General features: G+C 44.0%; 1 protein-coding gene across 1 annotated transcript; it reads left to right on the forward strand.

The window, feature by feature from the left end:
• The first annotated feature begins 584 nt into the window (after nt 1–584).
• kcna10a (potassium voltage-gated channel, shaker-related subfamily, member 10a) lies at nt 585–11,036 on the forward strand. The gene is made up of 2 exons (XM_076166134.1): nt 585–841; nt 7,409–11,036. Exon 2 carries the CDS (start codon nt 7,560–7,562, stop codon nt 9,273–9,275), a length of 1,716 nt encoding a protein of 571 aa, XP_076022249.1. The 5' UTR covers nt 585–841; nt 7,409–7,559; the 3' UTR covers nt 9,276–11,036.
• Nucleotides 11,037–13,244: the final 2,208 nt, after the last annotated feature.

A 13,244-nucleotide genomic window follows, 5' to 3' on the forward strand; every position in this document is an offset into this window, starting at 1 on the left:
TTGCACTGTTATACCCCAGTGAAATCTGTGAGATTGTCAAAAGAAAGGGTCTCGCAGTGTGAACAGGCCGCAGGCTGTGACAGACTGCAGTTCTCCCAGACGCCTGCGGGAGGCGACATAACCCCACTGTGGTCCAGACGGAGCCGTCACCCAGACTACAGGGATGGTGCAGAGGTCACGCACAGAGGAAACAGATACACACCCTCTTACACTAAACCTATGACTTTGATCAGTTAGGATGCAGGTAGGATGTGTATGAAATGAACTGATATATACTTAATAGTGATCAGGATGTTGCAAATATATGTGGAGCGACTACAACAAAACAGGAACCGTCATATCGAAAGTGGAATTTAGGTCAAAACGCCAGAAATGGAGAGGAAAGACTCCATCACTCTGTAATTGGCGAGGACGAGAGGAAGGGTCTCTCTCTCTCTCTCTCTCTCTCTCTCTCTCTCTCTCTCTCTCTCTCTCCTTCCGTCGAGATAAAGCGTCACAGCGCTTTTGGAGGACGGAGATTTATTTATTTATTTATTTATGCTCTTTTTTTTTGTTGTCGCGGTGAATCCGTCATATTAAACGTGAGCATGTCGCTGTCTTGTCACCGTCTCCTGTGTCCTGTGTGTGAGTGGCCGGGCCCCCTGCGCTGTGGGTGCTGCTGCTGCTGCTGCTGCTGCTGTGGGTGCGCTCAGCCCCGGGGGGAGAGGACGGGAAGCTTCGCCTTGTGCTCGGTGGATCCAGTGCTCTCTAACCATCATGTCTCTGCTGCTGCGGCCCCGAGAGGGAAACTTTCACCCTCAACGCCCAGAAGTTTGCGGGGTCGAGATTGAAGCGACCGAAGGTAGGAACGCTCATGTTCATGTTCATGTTATGGTGCGTCTGAGACAATCTCTCTGTGCGCTCTTTCTGTCCTTCTTCTCCAATCTGATTCAGAACTAAGAAACCAAATGAAGGTAAAAAGAGAAAGAAAAGAGGCAAACATTTATTGGACTAGTATTATTTCTCTAGTTCAAGACAAAGAGGCGCACAGGAGTTAAAAGTCATTCACAACAACAATGTTTAAAACTATTATTACTCACTGATTGTGTTGTTTAATAATTGTTTTTAGCGTTTAAAAACCGCTTTTTGATGTCATTCCTGTTCAAAGCTGCAGGCTGGAGATGTTGGCGGTTGTTTCATTCTCTGTGTTGTCAAAAATGTTCAGTATGTGTGTGTGTGACCCACAGCTTCACTAAATCTAGATTGTTCTTGTGTTCATGTTGTAGACAATCATAAAGAGTTGAAGTATAGTTACTAGTACACACAGAACGAGTTTCTCCTGTGTCAGGCAGAACACAGATTCAGCCTTTTATGATTGAATGGTAAGAATCAAAGTATTGGATGAGCCAGCAACTCTATGGAAATGTCCTCTATGTCCCCGGTGTCCCCAATGTCCCCAGTCCACTCCCTAGTCTTCCTTAGAAGCGTCCTATTCTCCATATACAGTATCCTTCATACTTCATCGCCAATGAGACAGACGTAAACATACATACACACACATGTTGTCACCTGTCAGCACATACGTAGCTGCTACTTTACCCAGTACTTTTTATAAGTGGGATTAGTGGGATGAAATGGAGAGTCAGACCTCCTCTGTGTCCAGATGGCACAAGGCTGCTAAACAAAATAATGTGGTATTTCCGTGAACCAGATGCTTTTAATCCCCATGGCACTGGGAAAGATCAATGCCAGGGCAACGTGGGATTGGGAGGGTGGGGTGTGTGTGTGTGTGTGTTTGGGGAGTCCAGTGGTGGTAGAATGAAAACACAACAAACCACATTTTTCCCTTCAGCTATCATTTGTGCAAGTGACAGTTTTATGTGGCATAAACAAATGATTTCTAGGGAGTTATGTTTTCTAAATGTATTTTCAGAAAATAAGGTTTGAGGAAAAGATGGATATGATTTGGTGAGATAGAAATTCTAGGCGTCTTATAAAACTATGATTTAATAATGGTTGATCATTGCCTGGGTTACTGTATGTGTGGGTGGGTGGGCCGGTGTGTGTGGGTGTTCAACACTTTTATGTGGATTGAAGGGACAGACAGGCACATGCTGGCACGTCAAGCCATCAGCTGGTCAACATCTGTGCCAGATGCCTGTGACAACTCGCCGCTTCCTGCTGTCAGAGTGAGAACTTAAAGATTTAATGTGACGTTCAATCTGATGTTGGTCACTCCTGCACTACCACCTGCTGAAATCCTGTGGCTGTCAGTGTGTGTGTGTGAGGGGGCTAGTGTGTCTGTGTCTAAGTGCAGACATTTGTACAGGCGCTCTCTTTACATCATACTAAATACTGAAGATAAGGATTAGTGCTGTTGTCAGATGTGAAGAATCTGGGTAATATTTGTTTTTTGAGGTAAATAAAGTGACATCACCAGCTGGCAGGATGTTTTGATATTTCAGCCTCCATATTGAGTCTCTGAGCTCAATTTTACCAGCTTACTCGTTGATCCGGCAGCCTGAGCAGTTTGCTGACTGTCGGTGTTTAGCACCGGCCTATCATGTGATTATCGCTGATGTGGGCTCAAAGGCATGCATATGTCTGTGTGTATGTGTGCCCGTGTGTGAATCTGTGTGTGTGTGTGTGTGTGTTTGTGCCTGTGTCACAATGAGCAAAACAAAGCACAGAGTTGACAGACGGGAAGAGCGTCCTCTTGTTGTTCTTTGCTTATGGATTTGTGATCCCTGTGAATACAAACAAAACCAATAGCGTTGTCATGGCCACACTCCATAAATAAGAGCTGTTTATGTGATCTGTTTTAATAGAAATGTATGCACACACTCATGTTTTGGTGCGATGGTTATGTCTTTTGATATTTCCCCAGACGTTTAACAGATCAGCCTTCAGCTATTTACATTGACACGCTTGTTATTGCTCCCTAAAGTCTGACTAGCTGCATTTAATCTCTATAATCAGTGTCGTCCCCCTCTAAGCAATACAACATTCACATATCTGAGGTGTGTAATCTGACATATACTATATGTTTGTTGCTGACCAGCCTATTTGTAAAGGACAAACTTGTGCTTTGTCTTCATCTACCTGAACATCTGTTTGTGTTTCCACATGTGCTGACATCAGAGGGGTTTCCTCACATGTAAACATGGCTCAGTGTGCACCGTATGTGGCACTTATTGCTCACACATGTTGTAACACATGTGCAGGTTCTGTGCGTGTATATGTGTGTGTGTGTGTGTGTGTATATGTAGAAGGAGTTTTTCCTTCTCCCACCATGAGTCCCTGTGTATTAATAGTATGGCAGGAATAGCCCGAGCTCTTTGGGACAGCCTGGGCCCCACATGACACCTCTGTTCTTCTCTGTCCCAGCTCCAGTGAAGGTTAATCCGCTTTCTTACCAGTAATTTGTCCCCTCTGCACAGCTGCGTCTGTCCTTTTCAACGCTGTCCTGATCCAGATATTGCGTTTCCCACGCCGGCGAAGGTTGCACGGATTGCGATCGGTCACCGATACGTCGAAGTTATTAGGATAACGACCATGTAATTGTAAACTCAGGCTACATACACACATTTACCTAAACTACAACCCCCGTCCAAATCCCTTCCTTTTTTAAAGAGTAATGTTTTCTTGTCCCCAAAGGGCAGTTTGACATACAGCATGGAGTCAAACCAAAGGACAGACAGCAATGACATTTAAAGCTAACAACACACATTACGCACAATAGTCCGTGTCACCTATACACCCACCCACATGAATTCACCTGTTATAGAAGTTTAGCGTGAACGGACGTATCTGACATTTCGCATCTCGAGTCTGTGCTCATATTACTCAGTAGTTGTTCATTTATTTTGCGTGTCTTCCCTTTAACCCTGTGTGTTGGGAGTGCCGGTGGAAGGATATTCCTCTTGCCAGTATTCATTAATCGTTGAAAGCCATTTTGTAATTGGGGTTTCTTTTGTGCATGTCAACAATACCAGAGGCACAACTCAAAGGTCTGCAACTGTGACAGGTTGAGACAGGAGGAGTTCATATGACTCCTGTCCTAATCTAAGGGGCGTGTCATCCAACTCTTGATACATACAATAACAATATGGAAGTGACTATAAATAATACTGCAGGACGCTCTGATTGAACGGTGTTGACACGACTCTGCACGGTAGTTGTTCACACATGCTCTGGGAAACAGATGTGAATGGAGTGACAGCTTCCATGCATGCTTGGGTATAGAAATAATTTTTACAGTGTGAGGACAGCGAGGTATGGCCGAGTGTGTGCGAGTGTTACTTGGCGGAATGTGACATAAGATCATTTATCATGTGACCTCCACGGTTGCCAAAAAACACCTTGTGGGGCCTCCGGAGATCAAATTACTACATTTCTGTCTGCTGCTCTAATAATGGCAGGTATTTGCAGTGATGTATTGATGTTGGCCAGAGATGCAGAAGTGTGTATTGATCATTTATCAGCACTGTTCTATTTGCAAAGAGCTCACAAGGTTGAATAAAGGGAAATACAGAGTTTAATTAAAGGTAGAAAGCGGTGTGATGTTGATGGATGAGGAGGGAGCTTTGGTTCCTCTGTGCAGCTCACACACACGTTCCCTCTCCCTCCAACTTGTAAGGTGAACGTGACGTTAAACATTAAGAATTGATCATGATCATGTAAAAGAGTTTGATATGGATGGAGCCTGTGGGCGCGTGCATGCGTGTGTGTGTGTTTGTGTGTGTGTGTTTGTGTGCGTGCCTGCATGCGTGTGTGTGTGTGCGCGCATGCGTACGTGTGTGTGTGTGTAAGTGAGTGAAGCATGGAAAGATCTGAGGTTTTAATCACGCCGTTCCAGTCGAGGAAGCGTTGAGCACATTGTTGACTATCAGATCACAGAGACGCTGGTTTATGCACACGTGGCTCCATATTCACACTCATACACACATAAACACATGCTGTTGTTTACAAAGAATGAACAGAATAATAGATATGAAGAGCTATCAAATGGATCCTTTTTTGTGTTATATTATATTATTATATTGCATATTGTTTCTACTGCTTTTGTTATTTGACTGAGCCCTTGTGTGCATGCACATTCGCACATGTGTTTGTGTGTGTGTGTGTGTGTGTGTGTGTGTGTGCATGTGTGTGTGTGTGTGCTAGTGGCCTTTGCCACAGCTCTAGTTTCTCTCCAGCATAAGGTTACCCACTGTAGTTGGTGATAGATTAGTCATTCTGATCCCAATTGAGGAGGTAGAGGAACGCTGCAGCAGAGGTAGAATCCTCTCTCGCTCAGATTATCTCCTCTTTTCTCTTACGGCAAATCATATCCACATGGTCCACCCAGTTCCTTCTAAGGGAGGTAAGCCTTGTGTGTCTGTGTGTGTGTGTGTGTGTATGTGTGTATGTGTGTGTGTGTGTGAGAGAGAGCATATGTGTGTGTCTGGGTCTGTTTGCTGTTTATAGTAATGTACACCCGTTACCTTTTATGTGTACTCAACAGAAAGAGTCTAGACATCCGATCCACACTGCGTCCTCAAAAGTGGAATTGTCACGCTGGATTAGAGGCCATGTTCCAAACACCCAGAGCCTGATTCATTCTGTGTTTAACTTAAAGAGAGCAGAAGCTGATCCTGGCAGTTCTCTGACACTTTGAAGGGTAACTGATAGCTGAATTAAGTGTCAGTTAGTAGTTTAGCTCAATTAAGGATTTAGTCTGTTGAGTCACAATGGTCTTTGATGAGTCGACTTGTGTTCTGCTGTATTGGACACAATCATATCAAGATCATTTATTAGATTGTTGAGAAAACATCAAATCAGTCACAGCAACAACATTGGATCATTTCCAGGTATTGTGTCAGAGCGAGTCACTTTTTTAGGGTCACAAGAAAGTTCTGCTAGGTCACAGGGTCAAATGATGTCGCTGTGGCCATGTGGTTTAAAATAGAGGGGAGGAGCTGAGCTGGTGGATGGGATCTTCCCTCACCATTTCTAACTCAAACCTCTGCTCCCTATACTTTTTAGACACAGTTCAACTACAGTCTCATCTCCATCTTTATCTGCCACTCTCCCTCGCCTCTCCGCTCCCTTTGCTCTCTTATCACCCCCGTCCATCCACCCGCCCACCCATCAGCACCCATTCTCCCTCACTGTTAATCTCTTTCGTTTCCTCTCTGTCTTTATCCCACCCACTTTTCCGCCCACATCCGTCTTCCCACCAATTTTTATGTCACCTCCCCACCTCCCCTTCTCACCCAGCCCGTCTCCATCTCTCTTTGTCCCTGCGTCTCTCCCTCTCTCTCCCTCTCTCCCAGCAGGATTGGTATCATTGGCATTGGTTTTAGGTGGTGACTCATCTGTGGAGTCTTTAATTAAACATCTGCAGACGTCAGCGCGCACACAGACACGCACATGTGCAGTTTAAGCGCTCGCACACACACGTGTACACAGATGCATGCATGTGTGAATATGCAGACACTGTGACACGTGCACTTTGCAGCTCAAATTTGCTGTTGAACTGGATCATTATTCCACTGAAGAGTTGTTACATGAACTTGGGTGAAGGTAAACCCAGATGCAAATAGAAGAGAGTATGGAATAGAGGCAAATGGCTCATTGTACAGCATCAGTGCGCTCAGTTTCAAGGTCAGAGGAAGAGATTGTGTGTTTTAAACGTGAGCCGTGTGTCTATGTTATCACTGTACAACCATTTAATTATGTACTAATGAAAGCACAGCAACAGTCACCGTGCACTATCTTCCCCCACAGCCTGGATTTGGGTCATTACAAAGATAAACAGGCTGCTCACTGTTTCCTGTGTGTGTGTGTATGTGTGCGTGTGTGTGTGTGTGTGTGTGTGTGTGTGTGTGTGTGTGTGTGTGTGTGTGTGTGTGTGTGTGTGTGTGCGCGTGTGTGTGTGTGCGCGTGTGTGTGTGTGTGTGTGTGTGTGTGTGTGTGTGACAGAAAAGGCGCCTGTGTTTGCCAGTGAATTCATGAAGTCGTGTCAATCAGATATATTGTGCATCTCAGTAAGAGTAAAGAAAGACTCTTTTGAATAGTGTTTGTGATTGTCCTTATTCACAGTTACATGACTCATCACAGTGCCTCCACAATAACTGTGGACAGAAGTAACATTGAGTTTGCTAGTTTGTCTTTCTGTCAGGAGGAACTGAATGCTCTTTTACATTCTGTTTCTTTTCTCCTCTGTCATTTCTGTCTTTCTCCTTCTCTAACTCGTCCTTGTGTCTCTGCCGGTTTCCAAAGAGACTGGTATCTAAGAAACAGGGCATCATGGAGGACCATGTGCTTTAAGACGTCACAAACTTGTCACCCATTAACAATTAAGGCAAAATGAACCCTCAGCCCTGACTCACTCTTGATCTCTGTCTCTCTGTCTCTCTGTCTCTCTCTCTCCTTCTCTCTCCAGGTGTTGCATGGAGAAGTGGATAGTGGAGACTGGTATTTCTGTCCTGCTGTAGTCTTGATGCACTGCTGACCGCCTCTCCCATCCGTCCATCTGTGTGAGTGTCTCCGTCTTATCCTGGGGCCCAAAGTTTTGCATTGGCTGAACTGCAGCCATGGAGGTGGCGCTGGTCAACTTTGAGAACCTGGACGTTGACGGCTGCCTTGAGGATGAAGGGGACAGCTATGCCGATGAGACCACGGCTCTCACGGTGGACATTCCCCCGGAGCAGAGCGCGCCTCCCAGCAACTTCCAGTTCCTTGCCTCCCAGCTTAGCTCTCCGCCCTCCCTCAACAGTGCTATACCTGGCTGCATTTGGGATTCCTCCACGTCTTCGCCTGCCCCACAGGTGCCAATTAGACCACAGTCTCCACCCATCCAAACTCAGAGCCGAAAGCCGCGCCCCAGCTGCACAAGTTTGATCTCCAACTGGAAATTGCTCCTCAGCAGTGACAGCACAAGGGACAGTGATACGGTTTTCAGCCGACTGGCTAAAGAGTGCTGTGATGATCTGTTTATAGATACAGGTGGCCCGGATGAAGGAGACCAGAAGGTCCTTATCAACATTGCTGGGCTTCGTTTTGAGACACTCCTAAAAACATTGGACCAATTTCCTGACACACTTCTAGGAGACCCTTCAAAGAGGATGGTTTACTTTGATCCAATGAGGAATGAATACTTCTTCGATCGGAATCGACCTAGCTTCGATGGGATCTTGTATTACTACCAGTCAGGGGGTAAGATTAGACGTCCGGCTAATGTTCCTCTGGATGTGTTTTCAGATGAAATAGTGTTCTATGAGCTGGGAAGTGAGGCCATGGATCAGTTTAGAGAAGAAGAAGGATTCATAAAGGACCCTGAGGTCCCATTGCCGACTAATGAGATGCATAAGCAGTTCTGGCTGCTGTTTGAGTACCCAGAGAGCTCCAATGCAGCCCGGGGTGTAGCACTGGTGTCTGTTTTTGTTATTGTCATCTCCATCATTATTTTCTGCATGGAAACATTGCCAGAATTCAGAGATGACCATGACCCAATTCTGCCCTCTGAGGCACAGTCTTTCAACCAGTCCAAAGCTTCTCTGGCCCCAACAAAGCCCCCAACTTTCTCTGATCCCTTCTTCTTTGTTGAGACTGCCTGTATTTTTTGGTTTTGCTTTGAACTGATTATAAGATTTGTGGCATGTCCAGGCAAAAAAGAATTCTTCCACAACCTCATGAACTCCATAGACATCATATCCATCGTCCCTTATTTTGTTACTGTCGTTACAGAATTTATCACTACAGAAGAGAGCTCAGGCCAGAACATGTCTTTGGCGATTCTGCGTATAATCCGTCTGGTCAGGGTCTTTCGTATATTCAAACTGTCACGACACTCCAAGGGACTCCAGATCCTGGGGCAGACTCTGAAGGCTAGTATGCGTGAGCTCGGCCTGCTCATCTTCTTCCTCTTCATCGGAGTCATCCTCTTCTCCAGTGCGATCTACTTTGCTGAGGTAGACGATCCAGACACACAGTTCGTCAGCATACCTGACGGCTTCTGGTGGGCTGTGGTGACCATGACTACTGTCGGCTACGGGGACATGTGTCCCATCACCTTAGCGGGTAAAGTGGTGGGCACCCTGTGTGCCATCGCCGGTGTGCTCACCATCGCTTTGCCTGTGCCCGTCATTGTCTCCAACTTCAATTACTTCTACCACAGGGAGACAGAAGCAGAAGAGCGGTTGCCCTTGTCAGATGCTGCTGAGGCAGAGAGAAAGGCAGACTTAGCTGCTAAAAAGGACAGCAACACCTCCATTAATAAAGCCAATGGCATCAGACAGAGCGACCTGTGATACACAAGAAGGACGTAGAAAGACTTCACTACTTTGCCACAAAGCGGGATACAGACATTTAAGAAGCGTTTATTGAGGAAATGAACTGCTTTGATTTCCCTCAAGTTATGACCTGACTGGATCAGCTTGTACTTAGTCAATTACCTTTTGTAATGATTCACCAGATGTACCATACTTACCTCTTTTGTCTCGACAATGAAATGCTGACATCATCAATGGGGATTTCGGCCACCAGTCTTACTGCTAATGGTAACATTATGTCCTTGTCTAACCTGACCCAGTTACCAGATCTCCTTATTTACAAGTGAAAACCAATGTGAAAGTGTCCGTTACAATTATGGTTAACAATTATGGATAAAATAAAATCTGCAGTAAACCCACTGGACCAGCTGATGTATTTACAGACTTTTCCAATTGCTTTTAGCTGATGAGAACTGTTTCTATGAGCATATTTTTCATAAATTCTGTAGGATATTCTTATAGCAGTGACCCGTTTATACATTTGTCCATTTAATAGACAGTTGGGCTGTAAATGTGAACTTTCATGTAAAAAATGGTGGGATCCTGTGACTTGCTGCTTTGTTAGTCTCTGCAAATGAATTTAAATGTTGTCATCATCAGCAGGAGTGATTGCCAACTCTACTAAAATAAGACACCATTTTGAAAGAAAATCCCATAAATGTCTTGAATGGTTTACGCATGTATACCTTCTATAATATCTTGTATTCATTTATTCACAGTATTGTCACATTTCTGTTGTACTAATTTATCATCCTTGATGAGTCGCATGTCTAGAAATCCTCCACTGTTGTTAGCAGCCTGACTGCTGTATTATAACGGAGTGCCTTATATTACAAAATGATGGGATACTGTTGAAATGATCATGCATTACCTACATACTATATGTTCATCACGGTTGTACCTTTTTCCATTTACATTGTTGTGAACCAGTTTCTCTGCAGCTCATATACTTTTCAAATCTTTTCCCAAACCATCCCGACTATATTTTTGTATTAATCATTTACCAGCACACTCGTTAAAGTTGATTTTGCTGATGTTTATGTTTTTGTCCTCCAAACCTCATCATGTAAGAAACGGCATCATTTTCCGAGTCAACCCCTTCGCCAACACACTTTATAGAACTGTGTTGAGACAGCGACAGAAGAAGCCAAAGAAAGTAACTATGAATTAAGGGAGCAAAGGAAATGTTACAGGGCCAGGGGATGTTACAGTATGTTGTTATGTTAGCCAAGACATCCCATGATCCAACTTATTTTGCTGGACTCATTATGAATTGTATCAGTGTAATATACTGGCAACAGGGTTTTACGTATATGTGCTTTAAACCATCATTTCTTTTTCAGAGAATGAAAGATTAAGCTTTATTCCGTAAAACAATATACAATATCTGAAATTAGCTTTAGATTCATGTATGATTTGTCTGATTCTTATGGTTGAGCATACAGATATGTTTGTGTATGTAGTGCTGTGCATGTGTGATAATCGGCTTCGTGGTGGTTATTGTCACTATATGATGTCACTATGTTATCATCATTCCCTCTTCATCTCTTGCAGCTACTGTATGTCCATACCATTGTTGTACAATGAGTTCACAGCTAGACTGGCCTGGAGCGGCCAGGTGGGTCGTCATGGCTACAACAGGCCAGAGTTTATTACACTGACAAGACCATGACACTGTATTTGTATCTGTATGTATGGTTTTACTTCAGTATATAATATACTGTAATGTAGGTACAATACACTCTGGGATTTTAAATCAAGTCCTCTCCTGTTTTATGTTGCTGCGGAGCGTTTTGTGTGTGTGTGTGTGTGTGTGTGTGTGTGTGTGTGTGTGTGTGTGTGTGCGTGTGTGTGTGTGTCTTTGCAAGTAAGAGTGCATGTGTGTGTTAGTCTTCAATGTGTCCCCCATAGTACCAAGTCTGATTGGTGTTCTCCTTAGGGAAGAAAATCCCTGATGTTATATAAGAATCAGTCATTACTTTCAGTAACCTGTCTTTGCTTTCACTGTAATGTTAGTGCCACACACACACACAAACACACACACACACACACACACACACACACACATAAACGGAGACTTAGTGGATTGAGGTCACACCAACAAGGTAGTGCAGCCAGTGACCGTATCATTGGAAGCTTTCCAGACAACAACAGGATGCCAACCTCTGGTGGACATGTTGCACTCTTCCAGTCGTTACTCTAGCCAGCAGCACCTGAGACCTGACACCGTCGCTCAGGACTCACCTTAACACCTCCTGTTGGGCAACTAGATGGATCAATACTCTGCGGCTTTTTCACCTGAATCGACCTGTCGGCCAAGCTGGTGGAAGTGATGCACAGTGGAGGAGAATGAAACACTGCATGGGACTGAAATCATGACATCTTCCAATTAATCACATGCAGAATTTAAACAACAACAGATTCCTTATGGTGTTCAAATAATGTAAAGTAATTTATACATAAGATATTTACACAAAAGTATTCAAAGTAAGTACACATGCCTGGTGGAGTAAGTATACAACCTGCACTGGAAATGTGCCAGCATCAGGATCATATGACCAATGAGTGTATAGTTCTGCTCTGGAGTTGACACTCCATCGGTCCAGTTTGATGAATTCAAAGAAAGAAAGAAACGCTCACTTCCTCATTTTCTTCCCTCAGTTGTTAACCAAAGAGAGAAATGTATTCACCCTGGCAACTTCATGGCTGAATCCTGTGTCTCATCAGAACTGCTGCACAAATATGCAGAGTTGGGAACAATAAAACAAAGAGAATGTTTGAATCATTTTTATACTTTCAGAATCCCACAGATGAGGGCCAAACTGTCTCACTCGCCAACTCTGTTACCAACTGCTGCTGCAGGGCTTCTAATCTCTCGGTGTGAATTAATGATGATTGGAACCTTACAGTAGTACAGTAACTTGATGTAAGCTCTACATTACAAGATGACCGGAGGACAGCCAAGGACGAAGTGAAAACAGAGCTGCCAAGGAAAAGGGAGAAAGGAGGGATGCATGACACGTGGGAGGAGGCGGGAGAGGAGAGTTCACACGCTGTCTGCTGGCTGGTAATGGACGGACAACCACGTAGATGAATTACAAGCAGGTGCGGAAATGTGTTCCAAGTGAAATGGATCTCTCGCTCACACATAAATGTGTATGCAGCCAGACACAAAGACAAACAAACACACGCACGCACAGACACCACAAATACAAAGCAAAATGGTGTCCTATTTTCATGCAACAATAACCGGTGGAGTCATCTGAAGTGCAGGAAGAATAATTGATTGTTTCCACCTTAAGGGTCAACACAGTAGAAATGTTTGAGTCTTTAAGAGTCTAAGCAGAGGTGGATTGTAGGATTTGTTGTTTCCTTTGTGAGGACGTTGTGGTGTTTGCTTGGCACCCTGCCTGTGTGTAGGAGTCTTTTGAGAATCAAATACTGCAACATCAATTTTCATTCAGGCATTTCTAACTTCTTTATACTTTCAGACAGCAAAACCATTCAAACATTTTTTCCAAGCCTTCAGATTTCAGGTTGTCAGGCAGCTATGCAGGGCTTTAAAATATTTCAGGGTTGTACTGAAATACCTGAGATATTTCACACAAGATTTTTCAGCCCTCTCCATGTGTGTGTATTGCATTTTCTTAGCGTTGAGGCAAGTTGAAGCTGAAGCTGCCTTGTGTTCAACTCCCAGCTTATCTTAACTTCCACAAATGTGAGACTTTACAAACAATACATGCAGAGACACGTAGGGATTTTTGTCCACTTTCAGAATATGAAGTTTATTCAACTATAACGTGTAGTTTTTGCTCTTTCCCCTTTAAGCTACAACTGGTCCTGAATTTTAATGGAATGGAATGGAATGCTCCATGTTACATTTTCAGCTGAGAAAATTAATTTAGGTCTTATTCAACTCGCCGATTCTTCTTTATTTTCTGTTTTTCT

This window comes from Genypterus blacodes, unplaced genomic scaffold (genome assembly GCF_046128005.1).
Source record: "Genypterus blacodes isolate CSIRO-AG114 ecotype Tasmania unplaced genomic scaffold, CSIRO-AGI_Gbla_v1 ptg000156l_1, whole genome shotgun sequence".
Taxonomy (NCBI): Eukaryota; Metazoa; Chordata; class Actinopteri; order Ophidiiformes; family Ophidiidae; genus Genypterus; species Genypterus blacodes.

Coding starts and splice junctions, on each gene's coding strand:
- kcna10a (XM_076166134.1), top strand. CDS start 7,560: ATGGAGGTGGCGCTGGTCAACTTTGAGAACCTGGACGTTGACGGCTGC.